General features: G+C 35.8%; 1 protein-coding gene across 4 annotated transcripts in view; it reads left to right on the forward strand.

Annotated features, from left to right (window-relative positions):
* Positions 1-20,712, forward strand: part of DLC1 (DLC1 Rho GTPase activating protein) — a 546,175-nt gene that overhangs the window by 216,930 nt on the left and 308,533 nt on the right. For all 4 annotated transcript variants that reach the window (XM_037740874.1, XM_037740877.1, XM_017535550.2 and 1 more), the window contains 2 exons: positions 4,579-4,728; positions 10,892-11,032. In XM_037740874.1, coding sequence (XP_037596802.1) covers positions 4,579-4,728; positions 10,892-11,032 — 291 coding nt within the window. The remainder of the gene's footprint in view (positions 1-4,578; positions 4,729-10,891; positions 11,033-20,712) is intronic.

Consider the following 20,712-nt stretch of genomic DNA (forward strand, 5'->3'; position numbering starts at 1 on the left):
ATTTTTAGTAGAGACAGGATTTTACCATGTTGGCCAGGCTGGTTTCAAACTCCTGACCTCAAGTGATTCACCTGCCTCAGCCTGCCAAAATGCTAGGATTACAGGCATGAGCCACTGTGCTTGGCCCAGAAGTACACAAAATTTAAATCTACAGTTCATACTAAACTTTACTTGGGCAACCAGATAAATTGCTCAGGTAATTCCCGATTAATGTTAATTCCTGTTGACCAGGGAATTCCTTCCAATATTAAGGAACATAAATGCATTAAAAAATGCATATTTTAATATGTTATTATACTAAGTCATAATTATAAATATATGTTTAACTATTAATGTATCTAGTCAAGTCAAATTCTAAGAATTCTTCATCCTTCTGGCCTTTGTTTTGGAGTCACCATACGCCAGCTCACACTGGCTCACACCAGCTCAAAAGGGCCAACTGTGCACATTTCCTCCAACCCTGCCGCCAGTAATGTCTTGTTGGCAGCTTGAAATCGGTCAGGGGAGTACTTACACCACAGAAATCCACAAATACTACAAATAAAGACTTTCTTGTTTTTGGAGATTCAGTTGCTAAACATTTACCAACATACCATGGCCCACCCACTTCCTACCCCTAAGTAATATGCTCCCCAAACAATGCCTTTTCCTATTTCACTTTGATCTCAAAATGTATAGGGTCTCATAATAAAATAACCTGCTATTTCTTTGCAATCACTGAATATGTGTTCAATTTAGACTTCAGCATAACAAGACCAAAACTAGAATAAATAACCTTAGGATAAAGAGCATGCATTAGTCATGCAGCATCTCTGGATGGAAAGTATTTTGATTGACAATATATATTAAGAAACCGAGGCTGGGTGCAGTGGCTCACATCTGTAATCCTAGCACTTTGGGAGGCCAAGATAAGAGTATCTCTTGAGCCCTAGAGTTTGAGACCAGGCTGCAAAATGGTGAAATCCTGTCTCTACAAAAAATGCAAAAAAAAAAAAAAAGCCAGACCTGATTGCACATGCCTATGGTCCCAGCTACTCGGAAGGCTGAGATGGAAAGATCACTCAGAGCCTGAGAGATCCAGGCTGCCGTGAGCCATGATCATGCCACGCACTGCACTACAGCCTAAGCAATAGAATGAGACCTGGTTTCAAAAAGGAAGGAAGAGAAAAAAGAAAGAAACCTAAATGTTAATAAAATGTACTAAATCACTCCTTTGCTTATAGCTTGACAGTGGCCTCCATTACACAAAGAATGAAACTTACCACTTTACAGCGACCTTTAAAACAAAATATGGTGTGTCTCCTATTTAAATCCAGCCTCATTTTGCACTAGCACCCGAAGCGAGGGCTCCCTCTCACTTCCCCTCCTTCAACTTTCCTATTCTTTTTTCTGATTCTCTTATTAACCAAACTCTTCACTCTGCTTGAACACTATTTTCCCAGCTTTCCTCATCCTCCTTGACTTCGTTGCAATCACTGCTCCACTCCTCCCCCACTCTCCTCCTCTCCCTTTTCTGTCTTTATCTCTGCCTCTCTATCTCTGTTATCTCCTTCATGTCATCCTCTCCCTCTCCCTCATCATAGTTTAACTCTCACTTCTGCAAAGAGCTCTTATGTGACCAGGCTACAATCTTGCAGTTATGTATTTCACCACCCTACTTACTTTCTTCTTACATTTGTTCCCATTTGAAACTCTCTTACTTAAGACTCTGTTGACTTTCATTGCCTTCCCATGGTTGACTATAATATTCAGGAAAACAGAAATTTGATCTGTCTTTCTTGCTGATAAATATTCAGTTCCTTGGACCAGTGACTGAAGGGAAGAAGGAAGGAAAGATGGGAAGGAAGAGAATTTAGCATCCTGGCCTTGATTTACAGAGGTTAAGTTACTGAAATATTAATTTCATTGGTAGGCAGCTTCATTTGTTAAGAAGTTCCTCTTCTCGGACTATAGTGACAGGGAGATTTTTAAATCCAGTATAGATGTCAATTGAGACAAAATACGCAAATATGCTGCTCTGATATTAGGCATGAAAACATTTGCTGGAGTGTAGCCATCAATATATGAAAGGTTAGAACTTTGTGAAATATTAATACTGGGGCTTTAAAAACAAGAGCAATAGTGTTTATCCAAAGCATCAGGTTTGCAGTCACTCTATTTTGTGAACTTTTTTGAATGTGTAACATATGATACTGGTCTGTGTACTTGACATTTCAGGCTAAATGTAATGGATGGTGAACACGGATGCATTCAGGAAGAAAAGGGAATCAACATAGGCTTATATCTCTAAATGAATATCAGAGTAAGAATTTTTGGTTTCAATCCTTTTGGCAGATCATTTGAAATAATTTGATGCTCAGCCCATGGATTTGAAACTGTTTTTAAAGCACAATGTCAGCATCCAGTTAATTCAAAGACAAATTGTTTCTGAGACTACTGCTGATCTGCCTAGGATAGCTGCAGGATATGTTGCTTTATCCAACATTAACTTAGTAGCTGGAAAATACCAAGAAACATTTTCTAAGGATTTGGGAGGTGTTATTTCAGTGGCTCCATTTGATTTCATTATTATTATGCCTGAAAATGGATTGCTTGAGCAGTGTACAACTTAACTCCATGTCTGCCAGGTAGAAAAATCAAATGTTTGTCCTGGAGGACATTATAACTGAGAAAGGAAAGATAATCACACAAAACCGTATGTGGAAATAGAGATGCGAAGATCATCATCTTGTCAAACACAACTTTGATTTAGAAGAAAAGGAAATTATATAATAAAACACATGGGAAGAGTGATTACAGGGATTTAATAACTATTCAATCAGATTTTCCATTTTCTGGAATATTTAGAATGGAATTAACCTAAATAAGTTATAAGCATGATCATAGTATCAATAACACTTCTTTGAATGTAACAAAGTTCTGTAGCAGTGAGGGATAGGATACATGGAAAGGATAAGGTCTGTTTGTTTGCAAATATGGACCCCTTTAAGTACAATAATACTTTATGATGACAAAAAAGTATAATTTTCTGTCACAGCCTTATTAAGTGCTTTAGACAGCAGGGGAAATAGGAGGAGACGGAAGTAATAACAACAGCATAGCATTCTGAAGGAATTAGCACAGCTAAAAAAAATTCTCAATGTATTCTCAAAATTAATTTGTCTTTGTGAAAGCATGACTAGCTTTTTCAATTTACGTTAATCTGTTAAACCCAGTTCAAGTACAGTTTACTCAAATAATATATCTAGTGTTAGCTTAATTAATTGATTATCTGACCAATTTAACCTGATAAACCAATCATCAGACGTGTGAAAGATAATGTCTCTGTAATATTAACAATCTGTTCCCACTGTTTAGGATATAAAAAGTTCTATAAAACTAGATTAACCCACAAAATTATCCTAGACCCTGTTCCTTGGGGGTGCTTTTTAATGGAGGCTGGGGGAATTTAGAAGGATTAAAATAAATGCAGAAAAAAAGAAAAAAACCTTGTGATTTAGGCCGTCATCACTTTCCTCTCACAACGAACCATCACCAGAGTGAACCCTCAAGATGCCACCATTGTATTGATAGCCGTCAGGCTTCTGTCAAGATGTGTTTTCCCATTGACATCAGCCACTGGTGGTCCTTTAAAGCTGATTTCACCCAGATAAATATAATCAGACAGATGACAGGATGGCAACATAAGTCACAAATGATGACTTTCCCCAAAAGTCTGCCCCACATCTATGACGTTTCTCAGTAGATGTTGCTTTTGAAGAACCTAACTGTGCTTTCCATGTTTTTTTTTTCCAGCCAATACTCTCAGTCATCCTATCCTAGAACTAACACACCTGAAGGGGAGGGTCATGCCCAAGTAACATAAATGGTCAATGAGAAGCTTTAGCTACTCCTTTAAGCAAAAATATTTCTACCAATATATGTCTGTAGCATCGAGAATTGAGAATAAATAACCATAGTCATTTACAAAAATACAAACTGTTACGGGAACTGTTTTTATAAAAGTGTGTGAAAGAGAAGAAACTCAAGAGAAGGAATTTTAGCAAGGATATAGCTAAAAGTAGCAGTGGGTAAATGGTCCCATGCTAGGAAGACTGTCCCCCTGCACAAACAGAAAATTTGCCTTGCTTAATTCTTTTCCAGCATTTTTACTATACTGCAAAAGAGCCTTCCAAAAATATTATCTCATATGCATCCCTAAAATTTCAAGCCACAAACAATTATTAGTACCTTTTAAATAATCAACTTGTACTCTGAAAAAAAGAAGTATATAACTTTTCCCAAAAATAATTAACGGGAAACTAGTAACTACATGCCATTAGTCATTGTTATACTTCTTTTTTCATTGCACTTTGCTTTGTAAGATATATTTTTAATACTCATGTATAATGCTTTCTTGGCACTAGGTTGGTATCTTCCCAATGAAGAGCCCATTGATGATACAGAATGGAACTTCTTTTTCAGTTAAAGACTGCCTGTTATCCAGTGTCCCTTTTGTCACACTGAAAAACAGAGAACATTTTATTCTTACCAAGAAATGGCCTTTCAGATTCAGTAACAACATGTTCTGTTCCTCAGGAAATAAGAGAAGATCGAGATAGGGCACGGCTGGACTCCATGGTGCTGCTGATTATGAAACTGGACCAGCTTGATCAGGACATAGAGAACGCCCTCAGCACCAGCTCCTCTCCGTCGGGCACACCAGTGAACCTGCGGCGGCACGTTCCTGTGAGCTTTCCACTTTCCACTTCTTTTCCCATAGAAGTCATCTCTCTTTACCTTATATGGTCTCTCTTGCAAAGAAAACATCCTTCTTAATGGCATCTACCAACATATGGCCCAATACAGTACCATAATGATAACTAAAATACTTCTGTGCATCATGCATACATTCTATGCATTACTTCTATACTGAGAGACCCCAGAGAAATGGGTGATACAAAAGAACATGTTTATAATTAAACAGGAAGGAAAGTCACCTTGGGAAATTATGCTTTGTAGTTATCAAACCTTCCTTAATTGTCAGTCTTCTCTGATATGAGAGAGACTCCATTAGCAAGTACTATGTCTATCACTGTCCCACAAATTTGTACTGCATGTAGAAGATGCTTACTACAGATTTGCTACATGGATGGATGGATGGATGGATGGATGCTAGTTGAACTAACCCAGCACACTCTAAGAAAGGATTTAGATGATGTTAACTTCAGAAAACTCTAAAATTCACTAGTGAAATACAGTGAAAGAGACAGAGCTAAGAACTTCATTTCATCATGCATCAATTTTACATAATACAAACACTCCTCTGAGAGTCTAACACTCAAAATTTGGAAGACAGATTCTAGGATCAACTATATGGTTTACATATTTATTATCAACATCATATTAAATGGCTTAGTTTGTACAGATCTAGGAAACGTGATGGTTGAGTTTACTTATAATTAACCTATGAATCAGTTTTCAATTCATCCAAAACTTGTGTTATTCAAGAATAAACACATTAAGTCAAGAAATTTGTGTTTACCTGAGATCAAAGCAGTAGAAAATCATATATATAAATTCGAGCCCCTACTGAAATATAACTGTTACATATCAAAGTATTTGATACATATTCTTCTGCCTGCATTTAAATGTAAACTGGATTTTATATTGCACACATTATCTCACAGAATATCACAACTGTTAACTCTGTAAATAGAGATATATTCAGAATAGGCAAAATAATACAGTGGAAACATTATGAACTTTGGAGTGTGAAGGTCTGAGTTCAAATGCCAGCATTACAGCTGACTTTCTGGGAAGATAAAGTATTTAATTTCTCAGCTGCAGATTCATGTGATAAATTGAGATATTATTTCCTAACTAGTAGCACATTGGGAGGCATAAATGAAAAAAAAAATGTATGTAAGAGGTATTTCACGGATCAAGCACAGAGTACATACTTACTGATGGTTAATTCTCCTTCCTCCCCCTTGTACTAGACTTACTCACACCAGGCCTTGAGCTAGAGACAAATAAGACATATCCTAAAAGCCCTCAAAACTCCTTTCTGGTGTTTATGTTTTTCTAGGTCACCTTTTGTTTTTTATCTATGTTCCTTGGAATTTAAAGCTAATTTTAACATTCTTTCATCATCAAATTTTTTTCCGAAGAACTTTCCACTCCTTTTGATAATTATGAGGTCAAATAAGAGGATTACAATGGCAGGATTAGGACCTTGAGCATCTACCAAGGAGCCCTGACCCAGATACAGAGGACAAACCGCCTCTGCCCCACCCTCATACTTCACTGTGAATTTATAGTTTATCAGGAAGAACAAGACACACAGTGAAACACTCATCACCCCCCATTCCACCCCAGCTTGAGAATATTTATGAGAAAATGCCAGAATTAGTTCTTTATATAATAAAAAGTATCAAGAATAATATAGCCTTTAAGGATGTCTTTAATGTAAAAAAATATTAAAGCACAGGTAGAGATAAAGATTTAAAGGAGCGTACATAGATAAACCCTTACAAATTGGCTATAGCCTGATGAATCAACACAGCCCAAGGTCTGGTGATTTTCTCCTTTGCAAGCCTCATTTTATCCAGGCACTCACAGCGTGCCAGTCTCTTAGAACTTGCTGAGACAGCCAATCTCATAGGATAAATGAGGGGATCTCATCATAGGGGATGAGATGAAGACATTAGTATTTAATGAGTGCTAACGTTTATGTAAGTTACTTTATTTAACCTCTTGACAGTCATACTATGAGAATTTACCACAGGTCACCCAGCAGGTGAGATTTGCATCCACATCTGTCAGACTCCAAAGCCTATGCTCATTCTGCTATAACAAAAGCCTTCCCAACATGACGATTTTCTATTTACAATGAGATAAGTTCCATTTCCAGAACCAGAATTCCCTGGTTGTTAGACAGGGCATTTTCTTCCTAATAATCAGATAGTTTTAAAGTTCGAATTAGGACTAGTTTTCTAGTCAATGTGTAATTAAGGGAATGTTGATGGTCTCTTGGGATATTTCATTGATACCATAGAGAATTTCAGACACATACGGGCCAGAACCACTCTACAACCTTTGACTGGGCCTCTCCTGCTGTTCTGCAGTATCTTTGGGTCTCCATGGATCTTCTCTAATATTTCAAGGTAGCCATTTAACAACTTTACCTACACTTATCTCTTAGCATCATTACCTCTTAACACTCTTGTCTTCCTCCACTCATAGAAAATTGAGACCACTGAAAGATGTCCTGGCATCACACCTGCAAATAGGTATAGGTGCCTCTTTGCTTCTTTCTCTCCTCTAACATGAATAAAAGATGTGTTGTTCCTGTCATCTAATGCTGACCTGTCTCCATCCTCATCGCTATTCCTTCCCACCTCCTGCTTTGCTCTACCAATTATTCGCACTCTCACTTAGATTCAAATTCCTTTGCTCTGTTCCTACTAGTTCTCACTCTTCTTCTCTTTAGCAACTATAGCTGGAGCTACAGGCATGCATCGCCACGTCTGGCTATTTTTTTTATTATTTTGTAGAGATGGGGTTTCTATGTTGCCCAGCTCTATGTTCTAGAGCTCCTGGCCTCACGCAATCTTCCCGCCTTGGCCTCCCAATGTGTTGGGATTACAGGCATGAGCCATCACACTCAGCCTCTTTCTTGATTTAATTATTGGCTATTGTTCCATCATTTCTCCCCACCCTTCTCTTATCTGACACATCCAGCAGTGCCCATGCAGTCTCTCACCACAGCATCAGATGTGCTTGAACTGCTTCTCTTCCTTGACATTCACTCCTCTCCTGGCTTCTGGATGCTCTCCTGCTTTTCCTTCTATTCTTCAACAGTTGCTTTACATACATTTCAATGGCTCCTCTTCCTGCATCTGCCTCTGAAATCTTATATCCAGGTTCTAGACTCAATTCTCCCTTTGTCTGCCTTTGAATATTCTCCCTGGGAATCACCATGGCTTCCATTCCCTTCTCCATATTGAGGGTCACCAGTGAGACCTTTTCTCGTGATCTCCAGATCAGAACAACCAATGGATCACTAAATGCAGTTTCCTGGTCCAGAGTTGAGTGCTATATGCACTTCTAGCACACGCCACACCACATGTAGTCCCTGCCATGATTAAAAAAAAAAATCCCCTCAGAGAGCTCTATATTTCCATTGTCTGGCATAATTGGAGGCATAGGGTAACACTGATGGATGGGGTCTTGCAGGAAGATGGCTTGTAGGATTAATTATACAAAGCAAGGTGGAGGAGTCACAGGGAAATTATGAGGTGGCAGTTGTGATGATAATCCAAGGTTATTCACTACTTGGTTTGCTTATGGTAGCAGTGGAAAATTAAAGGAGGGAGTGGATATGAGAGATCTTGGAAAGCTTTTGGGTTATTTCTCAAATTGAACAGAGGACAGAAAATAATAAAGATTTATACTAAACTACACATTGATAGCCCTGTTAAAATTTACTTATTTAGTTGTGTTTGAGGCCCCCGCAGAATATCATGGTGGTTACTTTAAAAAGTTGAATTCTGGGGTACGACAGACTTCAGCTCTAATACCAGCTCTGCCTTGGGATATGACTTTGGTCAAGTTACTTACTTTAAGCTTTGGCTTTGCCATCTCTTGTGTGATGATGGTACCTTCCACGTGGAGTTGGTGAACCCTGAAGCAGGGAATGGTTGTAAAGCATTGTCTGTGAAAGGTGAAAATGCAGTAAAGGGTGGAAGAGTTTCTAAAAGTTATCATTTCGCCTTGGAAGCATTATATGGTTAGAAAAAAAGGAAGATTCCTCTGTTATTTATCTAATTAAATCACAAACAGGAAATTAATGCAAAATATTTCTAATATACCTAAAGGTAAAAAATAAATGGCTTGTAAATTCCCTGCTACTTATGACTATGCATTCAATGTTGATAAATTAACTGCTATTTAAGGCTATTTGATGTTGATCCAATTTGAAATTCTAATGAATCATATTTTTAAGGTAAAACGTTGATCTTTTCTATGCACAAAAAGAAGACATGGCCCTGAACTGAAATCATTCAAGGCATCAAAAATTTGGTCAGATTTATATATTTTACACACATACAAACACAAACACACACACACACACACACACACACACACACACTTGCACATGCACACACATCTAGAGAGTATAACATTACTTTTTGCTGCATATGTCTTTTGTGCCCTTCCAACTGGAGAATATTTAGTTTCAATGCTTTTGATGACATAATTTTATAGCAGAAACTATAAAAATTACTTCTATTATGAGAATTAAGGAAGATATTAATATTTGTCAGTCTAGTTGTTTTTTTCACGAAATTGTATTTAATGATCATGTTCTATCTGCCAGGCTCTATTCTAACATCTGGGAATACATCAGTAAACAAGACAGGTGATAAAGTCCCTGCACTTGTGATGCATAGATTCTAATATAGGAAGACAGACAAGAGAGACGAATGCATAGATGGATAGTTAGGTAGGTGGGTAGGTAAATTCATAGATGGTAGATAGATACATGATAGACAGATAGATGGATAGATAGATACATACATAATGTTGTAGATTAACAAAGAGGATTATAAAATAGAGAATGATATGCTATAGAAGTTGAAGGGAGGAAACTTCTTTGCTTTGAAACATCAAGGGATGCTTCTCTGAGGTAGTAATATTCAAGCTGAGACTGGAGTGACAAGAAGGGGCCAGCAAAGGGAAATACTGGCATGAGGGACAAGAAAGAGCACAGAGCCTAGTTCCTGCTGTAGATAAAAGCTTACTGTATTCAAAGAAATGACAAAGAAAAGGTAGGCCCAAGAAACAAGAGAATGGCAAAGCATAAGACCAGAGGGTTGGAGTGCAAGTCATGATATTTACCATGTGAACCACAGCAAAGTTGAGATGTAGAAAGAAGAGACATAGAGATGTTTAACTCAGAGTTTTCTCAGATTAAAAGCATAGAGTGATAGGTGCCTTTGTTCCATTCCCTCTGCGTTTCCCGCCCCCCCCCCCACTACCATTCTTCTGTGAAGGCAAGCCACCTATAATTCAAAGAAAGCATACAATATATTAAATTCACAGCCTTTGCAAAGGTTACCAGGTAATTATATCCACTCAACAGACATGTTTTGACCTCATGCTATGTAGTAGTTGCTAAGAAAACATGATGATATTAATAATAATATTTATAGGAGTGGCTAGCACTTAATGAAACTTATTCGCAGCCAATTACAAGCACTATGCTTTATGCTCATGAAACTCCATGAGTGCCTACTATCATCATACCCATTTTCAAACAAGGGAATTGAAGGATACATGACAAAGCATAATTCCTGCCTTCAGTTTATTACATAGACAGACATTTGAGCTAAGCTATTCCAGGCCTCTACAATAGCTGTTACCATAGAGTTTGAATAGGAACATAGAAGAGTTTGAGGTAAGGAGAAACGGGAGCTCTCTTTGTAGTTGAAATCCACAGTGGCCCCGTGAGGAATTCCAGGAAGCCCTGTATAGCCAGAGGAGTGTCAGTGAGTGATTCAAGGTCACACAGCAAGGAAGGTGTGGCTATGGCCTTCTGCCTTCTAACTTCTCTTCGGTGCCCTAGCTAGTCACACTCCTGGCCCTTTCAATGCATACTAAGCTGTTAAATTACCAAATAGTATGTTACCTCTTTCTCAAGTATTTGCAGACCCTCTGATGAGTACAATGGTTATTACAACATAATGCATGATTATGTGTGATACGTCAGTGTCAGCTGTCAGAAGCTCTTCAGTGTATCAGTGTGCATTGGGAGAAGGAAAAAGTGGCAAATTGCTGGTGATAGGAAGAAGGGCATTTGAGAACATTCATACGTCCTTCATATCAGTGCATTTGTTTTTAATAGGACCTGGAATCAGGATCTGAAAGTGGAACAGATGCCGTTTCAGTAAATCAGACACAAGTAAATTTGTCTTCTAACTCTGAGTCCATTGACCTACCATCTTCCACCCCAGTGGCCAATTCTGGAACCAAACCCAAGACTACGGTAAGTTCTAAATGATAACGGCCTCTATGTGTAAATGTTGATGAACATCACGTAAGAGTTGATATTCATTCAATATAGAAAAAAATACTGTTGGAATCTTAGCTGTAGTGACTTGATAATATTTAATTTATTTAATGAAGTACAACCCTAGAAACATATGTTGTTGTTTTTTTGTTGTTGTTTTTTGAGATGGAGTCTCACTGTATCACCCAGGCTGGAGTGCAATGGTGCAATCTCAGCTCACTGCAACCTACACCTCCCAGGCCCAAGCAATTCTCCTGCCTCAGCCTCCTGAGTAGCTGGGATTACAGGCACGTGCTACTGCACCCAGCTAATTTTTATATTTTTAGTAGAGATGGGATTTCACCACATTGCCTAGGCTGGTCTTGAACTCCTGACCTCAGGTGATCCACCCCCCCTCGGTCTCCCAAAGTGCTGGGATTACAGGTGTGAGTTAGCATGTCTGGCCTGTTGTTTTATAAATGATAACACAAGTACTTCACTAAAACAGGTCATGGTTTGAGAATTATTCAAAACATGCTAATTAAATTCAGTTGCTGGATACTCAGAGCTTTAAAGAACCAAGATTACAAAATCTGGAGATGGCTTTCCCTACGCTATTATCCTGACCACATTGCTTACCAATTAGAAAATTGTCTGACATATGACAATGGCTGGATGGATAGATGATAAAGAGAAAGAGATGTTAGAGATAGACTGTAGACAGGTGGATAATGATATAAAGATATTTGGATTGATAAAGATAGACATAGATAGATAATAGGCTTATAGAGAGGGAGATATAAAATCAGCCACATCAAAAATTTTCCTTGGGGATTAAATGACAAAGCACATATAAAAAATGCTTAGTGAAATGCTTGGCATATAATGAATACTGAATAAATATAAGCTACTATCATTATTATGATGATGGTTAGCATTATTATTATGATGGTTAGCATTGTATGACCTTACAATGCTATTAAAACAAATGAAAAGGCTAATTACCACATGGAATAATACGCCATGAAAGGAGCAAACTGCTTTGGTTTCAAATGCTTTGCATGTAAATTGTGAATACAAGACATTTTCCTTTAAGGAAAAAGTTGAACTGCAACAGGAAAGTAATATTTGACTCTAAAAGGTAATGTTTATAGAGGAAGTAATTACTACTTCAAATATCTAAAATCCCAGTAGTTCCAAAATAACCTTTCTTAGTGAAAATCATACTGTCATATTATTTTTTATGCCCATTAGCTTAACACAAAGAAACAAATTTTGATTGCTTGTTCACTGCCTTTAAAAGTCAAGCCTAAAATAGGACTCTCAAAAGACAATGCTCTGATTTTAAAACATGATAGATATGCTGCAATTGCAAAAAGAATGAAAATATATCATTTAAATGACAGACATGCATGGTTTAAATATTTACATGGAGATTAAATTCTCTATGTTATTTATATCTAAAACATTTTTATGGAATAAATATTTATTGAACATCTACTATATGCCATGTGCTATGCTACATGGAAAAGACTTGGAAAGGAATAACACATATTCCCTGTCTTTAAACAGTTTATATCCAGCAAAAGGAGGTAAGTATGTAAAGAGTGAAATGCAATGAAATGCTATACAGGCTATGATATTGCCTATATTGGGAATAGGAGGAACTGGCAAGATACTGCAGAATGCTTTTTTGGGGTAAACTGAAAAATCTGAGTCAACAATAATGTGACCTCCCTGCCAGTTCTTTTCTCCCTCCTATAATTACCAGTGGTATCCACTTTCTGTCTTGGAACATGCATATTTCAGTGAGTGTCTCATAATTCATAACAATGTGTTGAAGAATGTGTGCAGTCTTTCTCCAGTAACCCCATATTGATAAATGTGGTCAATATAGTTACACAGAAGTACACATATATTTTTATGGTAACCATTTTTGGTAAAATTTTTTTATGAGAAACAAACTCATCAGTTCTCCCAGCATTTTAACTGGTTGGAGTGATGGAATCTTTCTTCAAATTTTTAATGTTTTGCCATATCAATTCACCACCCCACAATCACAATTAAGAAATATTTAAATCAATTATTGAACAGAAAAACATTTTTATGTACTCCAAATCAAATGTTTACTGAAAATGTGTTAATGTTGATGAAAATTGGATGTGAGTAGTATCCAGCTCTTCAGGTGTGACTTGTCATCTGCGAATACAAGCAGAGCTTCCTAGTCATGCCACAACTCATCAGCCAGTGAGCAATGAGAATCGTCATGCAGTTCACTCAGCCTTCAAAACAATATTCCCCTTCAGGACTACTAAACTGCACAATCAGAGTTAGGCAACTACACATACAGCTCTGTCCAGCTACTGGACTATAATTTAGTAAAGTTCTCCAGCAGGTCATGAAAAGCACACAGAAAGAAACGTTCCATCGTCAAGGACAATTGACTTTTAGGAAATTTCTTTTTTAAAATGGCCCATAATAAGATTAACTTGAAAAATAGGCTATTTTTCTTATTTTTTTTTATTTTACTTTAAGTTCCAGGATACATGTGCAGAATGTGAAGGTTTGTTACATAGGTAAACAGCCATGGTAGTTTGCTGCACCTGTCAACTCGTCATCTAAGTTTCAGGTGGGAATGTAAATTAGTTCAATCATTCTGGAAGACAGTGTGGCAAGTCCTCACGGGTCTAAAACAGAAATATCATTTGACCCAGCAATCCCATTAGCTCTGAGTATATACCCAAAGGAAGATAAATCATTATACTATAAAGACATATGTACCTGTATGTTTATTAAAGCACTATTTACAGTAGCAAAGACATGGGACCAACCCAAATGCCCATCAATGATGGGCTGGATAAAGAAAATGTGGTATATATACACCATGGAATACCATGCAGCCATAAACAGGAATGAGACCATGTCCTTTGCAGGGACATGGATGAAGTTATGCTTTTGTTGTGAAGGGATAATTGTTTCAATTTGTGTATGAGCATTTTATTTTTTCTTGTTATTGGTGTTGCTATTCTTTTAGGTACACCCTTTTCACTACAGTTCGAAAGTAATTCTTGGGCCATGGATCAATTTTATGGTTGGACTATCAGAATGAAGAATTTTGTCTGTGAGAGATTAAATAGATACTTTCCCCTCACAATTTGGAGCTTAAGGAATAAATGGTATATAATGATAGTCTAGATACTTTATGAAGAGAGAAAAAACTATAATATCCTACAGAGCTGTTCCTTTTACCATAAACAAAAGTTTTAAGTAGAAATATGAAATTCTAAGAACACCTACTGAATACATCTAACTATAATGAACTAACCCTCTTCCCTGTAACGGCACAATTTTACAGCATGCCTACCTTCATTCCATAATTAAGGTTACCTTTAATTTGCTGCTATGAAATCTATTTATAGTGGTGACCACAGTAACAACCACAGAAATTTGGCTTTCCTTTTGTGTGTAAGGTCTCTGGGTTGCTAAATGCCTATTTTTCAATAAGATTATTTTTCTTTTAAAATTATTCTTAGAATAGGACCAATGAGTCATCTTCAGATTTTTCATTAATTCTGTGTATACATCATGCTGAAAATTAAGCATTAATGTGGATTTCTGAGATGTATTTCATAAAAAAGTGAAAAAGTTAAAAGGCAGGTTATCCACTGCCAAAACAAAAAAAGATGTCCATTTTGTCATGTCTCCAAGCTCATCAATTTCTCTCCTAAAGTCTATTTTGTTCTTTTCACACAGTTTCACAATGTCTTTCATACTAGACTCTTCCATAAACAACTCGTGAGCCCCTGTATCATTTTACGTAAAGTGCTTTGATTCACCATAGAACAGTACATTGATATCACTCTGTCTTCAGTGGCTTGAGTTGCTCTTGGTATTAATTAATATAGGGTTGTTTCATGAAAGGTTTTAAAGCTGAATATTGAAATCTCCAAGGTTTTGTTGTGGTTATTTTTCCTAAAGATATTTTACTTATAAGTGCAGATATTCATTAAATAACTATTAATCAAATATTTATGAAGAAAAGGGCCAAGCCCCAGATAACAAGAAAAATATCCTATTTGTAAAATAAGTAACTAAAGGAACAAAGAGGATCTAGCATTCTACTGTGTAGAGCAACCAAGAACATCATCAAGGGTACACAGGATATGGCTCCTGAACACTACACTACGCAGGCATTCACAGGCTCACCACCTGGATTCAGAACTAACATAAATTGGTTTAAGCTGTTATTATATCAGAAACAAGATGTCACTAATACTTGAATGCTCAAAGTGCACAAGAAGAGTTTTACCAAACAATAAAAAACATTGACTGGCTTATCAAAGCATAGTGTAGGTCACATGCTTCTAACATCATTTTCTAAATCATGCATCCACCACAGATTTTATATATATATGTTTACGTATGTGTGTATGTGTATGAATGTGTATATACATATGTATATGTATACACACATGTGAAATAGATTATATGTATATATTTTTGTACTTGAATGTGTACATATATATTCACATCAGATATTGTATGCTGTTTTCCAAAAATAACATGTGATGTTGTTTTCTGAAACATTATTTTGATGTTATTTTCCAAAAGCCTGTGTTGAATAATTCTTAACTATACAGTAGAATTTTTAAAGGGAACCAGATTAATAATTACGTTCTTATGGAGTCATGAGATAATCTCTCAGTATAAATTATATTTATTAATTATATACAAAACTGTTGCTCAGGATAAACACAGAAACCACAAACGCAGATTTATGCATTGTTACCAATATAGAGTGTGGTTTTGTTTGTATCTGAGATAGGAGTTTCAGCTCTGGAATGATCTGAAACTGAGTTTCAAAACAGAAAAGCTTACAAGGTAGGAGAACAGAGGTTAATGGGTACCTTTTACAAACAATAATCAACTTGTTAATTATTGCTACTGAAAAAGTAAACTTCCATGTAGGGTTGCTTAAAAATAAGAATTATAATGTCAATAAAATACTATTTCAGTGGAGAGTTATTTATTAAAGGTTTCTAGGACAGTCTGATTGGGAATGTGACATTAACCCATGATGAATTAGCCACAAAGGGTTAGGAAAAAAAAAATGTTTTGGAATTTATTAACAAACTAAATTCCTGAACCAGTAAAAATTATATTTTAAATTATGTAGGGATAATTTATGTATGCATGCTTTTACATATTTTATACATAATTTTAATATTTATACATTTACACATTTCTTGGAAGACTGTCAAGAACTCCATTAGATTTTCAAAGACTGTGCAAATCCCCATAAAGAAATGCTACATTTGAGTTTTCATGGTTCATTCAGTTATTCAGTGAAGCAACCCAGTGTTGAACATGTGAACGTCTTTGCTACAAATAATAAACACACTGCCGGTACATTGACAAGAATTATCTCAATTGGATTTATTTCCTAATGGATCATTGCATGGTATTACCTTCGCAACAAATCAGGCTATGCTTCATGTATATGTGAAAACTGACTGTTCTATGAAACTATAAAACGTCATTTGTATTTGTTCCAACTATACCACATATAAGCAAAAATAATATTAATCCAAAAACAAAAGAAAAATGACCAAAGTTTTCCATTAGTAATTTCAATATAAACCAGGTTTTTATATAACTAAATTCAATCACATATCTATCCCATACATATGATTATTAAGCTAAACTCATTGTGCTTGTGATATATTAATGAGAGGTAGTAAAATTGAAAAAAATGGAGATTCTACCTTTCACATAATTTTTAAGGATCATTTAAAATTAAATTCAAAGGCAAAATTTTAGTGATAGCTTTATTTTGTTTTACCATGTTATTATAAACTATATGTTTGCTTAAATGGTTATCAGATGAATTTTTTTAAGAAGGTTGGTAATTTTCCCTAATGCTGTTCAATATTTAAAACAAAACTGAAGGATAAAGTACTGTCTTCTACAAGTAGATGCTGCAAATGTTTATTTTCACTGAAGTCTTGGGGAAAGAATTCAAAGTAATAAATATATAAAATTGGCTGGAATTTAAATAGTATTTCATAATGCCACATATGTTATTATTAGCTTTCATATCCTGAGGAATAGTCAATATACTAAAAGAAAAAATGATATACATGGAATTTTTAAGGAAAATTTAGACAACTTCTTCAGAAACATAAAAAAAATTGAATTAGTACAGTTTTTAGTTAACAAATTTAAACACAAATGTAATAGTCTTAGAAAAGAATGTCTGGATGTAATGTTTTTGAATATGGCAACTTCATTTTGTCATGACAAAGCAATTACATTAAAGTATGTGTATTTTTAAAGAAAGATTTGCTTCTGTTGGTAAGTTCCTCTTGGTTTATGAGAAAGAAAAATAGGCAAAATTTATAGCTGTTTAAGAAAAACTGAGCCACCAGAGAGCTGAAAAAATGTTTCCATAAAGGAAATTGTTCAGTGATTATTATAATGTGATATTTCTTAGAATTCTATGATTTAAAAGCATAGAGGATTTCATTCACCTAGTCTGGATTTTGAAATCAGTAAATGTGTAATTCATTAACTTTGGATTTGAAAAATAGAAACATTTCCATGGCCATTTACTTTTATATTTAACATTCAAAATTCTCTAATTTCTTCTTAAGATACTGACGTCTGTTTCCAATCCATTTACATGTTAAGACAGTCTTGTCTGGGATGGGTTATTTCATCTTCACAGTCACTTCCCCATATACATCTTTCCACGTAATCTTGGAATTTCATTTCATCAAGAATACCTTGTATCTTGATTATATGTCACACTTAGCTCTGAACACATGATACTTAAATAATTTGAGGAGCCGGCAAACTTGCTTTTCTCCCTTGTGTTTAGTTTGTAGTAATCTGGTTAAGTAAGTATCTACAGCAGAATTCATAAAGCCCAAAGAAATATGGGGAAAATGGAACATATGAACGATAGGACAGTTAGAATTGAGTAGATTAACAGCATAATAACATTTAAAAATCATCCCTGCAACCTAAGATTTTAGTCATATGACTGGTACTTTGCATGTTATCATCATTACAATGAGAAAAATTTAGTTTTTCCATGTGCCAGTGTGACTTCTTGAATTCAACTCATATTTTCATCCAAGAGGAATAACAACTGCCAGTTACTTCTGGGCAATATAAAATGGCAAGCCAACATCATGCCACATCACAGCAACCGAGAGCATAATTCATAGCACTGAGGAGTAATAATAACCGGTAAGCCATTTTCACAGTCTTCACTTTATTAATTTCAAACCTAGTTGTCACAAAGCTCTACTTACATATTAAACATTTTCCCGTCTTTTTCTACCTTCTTGCTAACAGACTGATAATTAATTGTCCCCGGCATTCGATGGCCTCTGTGCTCACTTCTTAAAGACAGGTGAAGTCATCGAATGTTTAAGCAAAGATTGCATGTGAATATACAAAGTTTACACAGAGGGCCTTCTTGACTATAGTTTTGGGATGAATCAGTCACACTGAATTTCAAAATGAAACAATAAAAATATCAGCCAACCCATCTGAGTAGTCTTGCAACAAAAATTTGAAAGTAAAGGAATTGTTTATTCTGTATCCTCATGGAGTCCTGAGACACCATCACTTGAAAACCTCCTGTATCCCTAACTGTTTTGGGTATTTAATGAATATATTATGTGCTAGTTTCATTTATTTTAAAATCAATAGTCTATACTCCTTAGATTTTTGTTGTCATTGTTGTGTTTTAGCGATTCTCTAGTCTTTCTACTTTAACAAACTGGTATAATCCAGATGGCCTCCTGAATCAGTAGATTCCTTCAAAGGAAAATCCCTTGATGTCATGAAATTGACTCTAATTGTTTCCTCTTTACTACAGATTGCTTTACCTGTGTTCTATTGTTGTTTTGTTTGCTCATTTTGAAGACCTCCATCTTTGTATCAGGATTATAGTAATTTACTACGTAAGCATTTACCAAATTAGTCATAATGTGAAATGCAGATAATGATGCAAACAAGCACTAATAACCAAATAAATCAGGACCACTTCTACCATGCACTCTAGGAGACTCCCAAAACTGCCTTCCTCTACCTGTCCCAGCCAGGCTAAGTTTTATCTCTTTTATATATTGGCCTTATTTATAAGATGTTCTTTCAGTTATCCATGGCATAAATTTGTTTAAATTGTAGACTAAACAAATTATAAGGGAGAGGAAATTGTTGGATAATATTTTTTTAAATCCAGGTAGGCTCTGAGATAAGCCTGTTTCATTTCTAAGAGCATCCCATGAAGTTGCCCCAGTACTTCCTGCTGCTAAGGCATTGTATTCATTTCCAAAGTTTCTTCATCAGTGAGTTCTGAGTCCTGGGCTGGACAGACAATAAGAAACAAACAAACAAACAAAATGTAGAAGAGAGCAGACTCCAGATTAGAGCAACTAGACCTAGCCCAAGTCTAGGGCTCTGCTGGCCCAAATCATTGAAGTTTTAATGTAGAACAAATTCAATACTTTAAAACATTGGGTTTTAGAAAGAGCATTAGACACTGCTTTTTACAGTGTGTGTTTGTGTGTGTGTGTGTGTGTGTGTGTAATTAAGTCACAATTTTAAATGATTTTTTAGAAGATAAACATTTAGAATTGAGAATTAGTAGAATTTCCATTTAAAGATATTTCCCAAGTAAGTTAACCAAGTATTTAATTTCACATTTAGCATTTTGTGCATATATCAAAATTATGAGATCATTCTCCTACTTATAATATATTTGTAGTTTTCTTTTTGTATTAAGTCCAATGCTAGAGACACATACACACACAACAGCAGGAGGTTCTACACACTTTGTGGTCTGCATTTCTAATCTTCCTTTATGAAGTTATATAGACCAAAAAGGAATTGTATATTTGTTAAAGGGCTTTTTTATTACTAGTAATGTCAAATGTTTCTTACATTTATTAGATAATTGAACTCCTTATTTTAAGGTAAGATAATCCAAAGGTAAATAACAAAATTATAAAACATGTATAATGTGGCTTTATAATCTCTTATGACTTTATGATATTATTCTACATTTTTAATTAAACAGAGCCTTCTCAATTTATAATGTAGTTGAACTCAAACACTATCAAGTTTTTGAACATTGTCATTATTAGATTATGAGACCTAATCCACTTTTTTAAAAAGAAAGTTATAAAGAACCAATTAGAGTTACGCATAAGCCACTGTGCTGGGTATTGAGATAGAATTTTCAAAATATAAAGAGGGGGCATGACATGGTGGGAATTCCTGGAATCAGACTCAAAGACCAAGAATTTCCTGGAAAGGTATATTGGTGAGTGTTCTCAACAAATAGACATGAGTGGACGTAAGGAAGGTAGACTGAGCGGGGGACAGAGTTGAACTCAGCTACAGTGCAGTGACAACTGCAGCCTCCGTGTATTTCTTGGAAAGCTCTGAAGCCTAGGTGGCCTTTCACCATTGTTGCAAATTAAGGTGAGGAGGCTGGACCTCTGCATCCTGCACCAGCCAATCATGACTTTAGGCTGGTCCTAGAAAGGCTGGAACGTTGAGTGGGGCAGTTCTTTCAGGTCTAGAGTCTTTCCCAAGAGGGAAATCAGCTGCAGCCATTGGCATCCACTGTGCCTAGCTGCTGCGGAATTGGTTCACTG

The sequence above is a fragment of the Cebus imitator genome, unplaced genomic scaffold (genome assembly GCF_001604975.1).
Source record: "Cebus imitator isolate Cc_AM_T3 unplaced genomic scaffold, Cebus_imitator-1.0 Scaffold5, whole genome shotgun sequence".
NCBI classification, from domain to species: Eukaryota; Metazoa; Chordata; class Mammalia; order Primates; family Cebidae; genus Cebus; species Cebus imitator.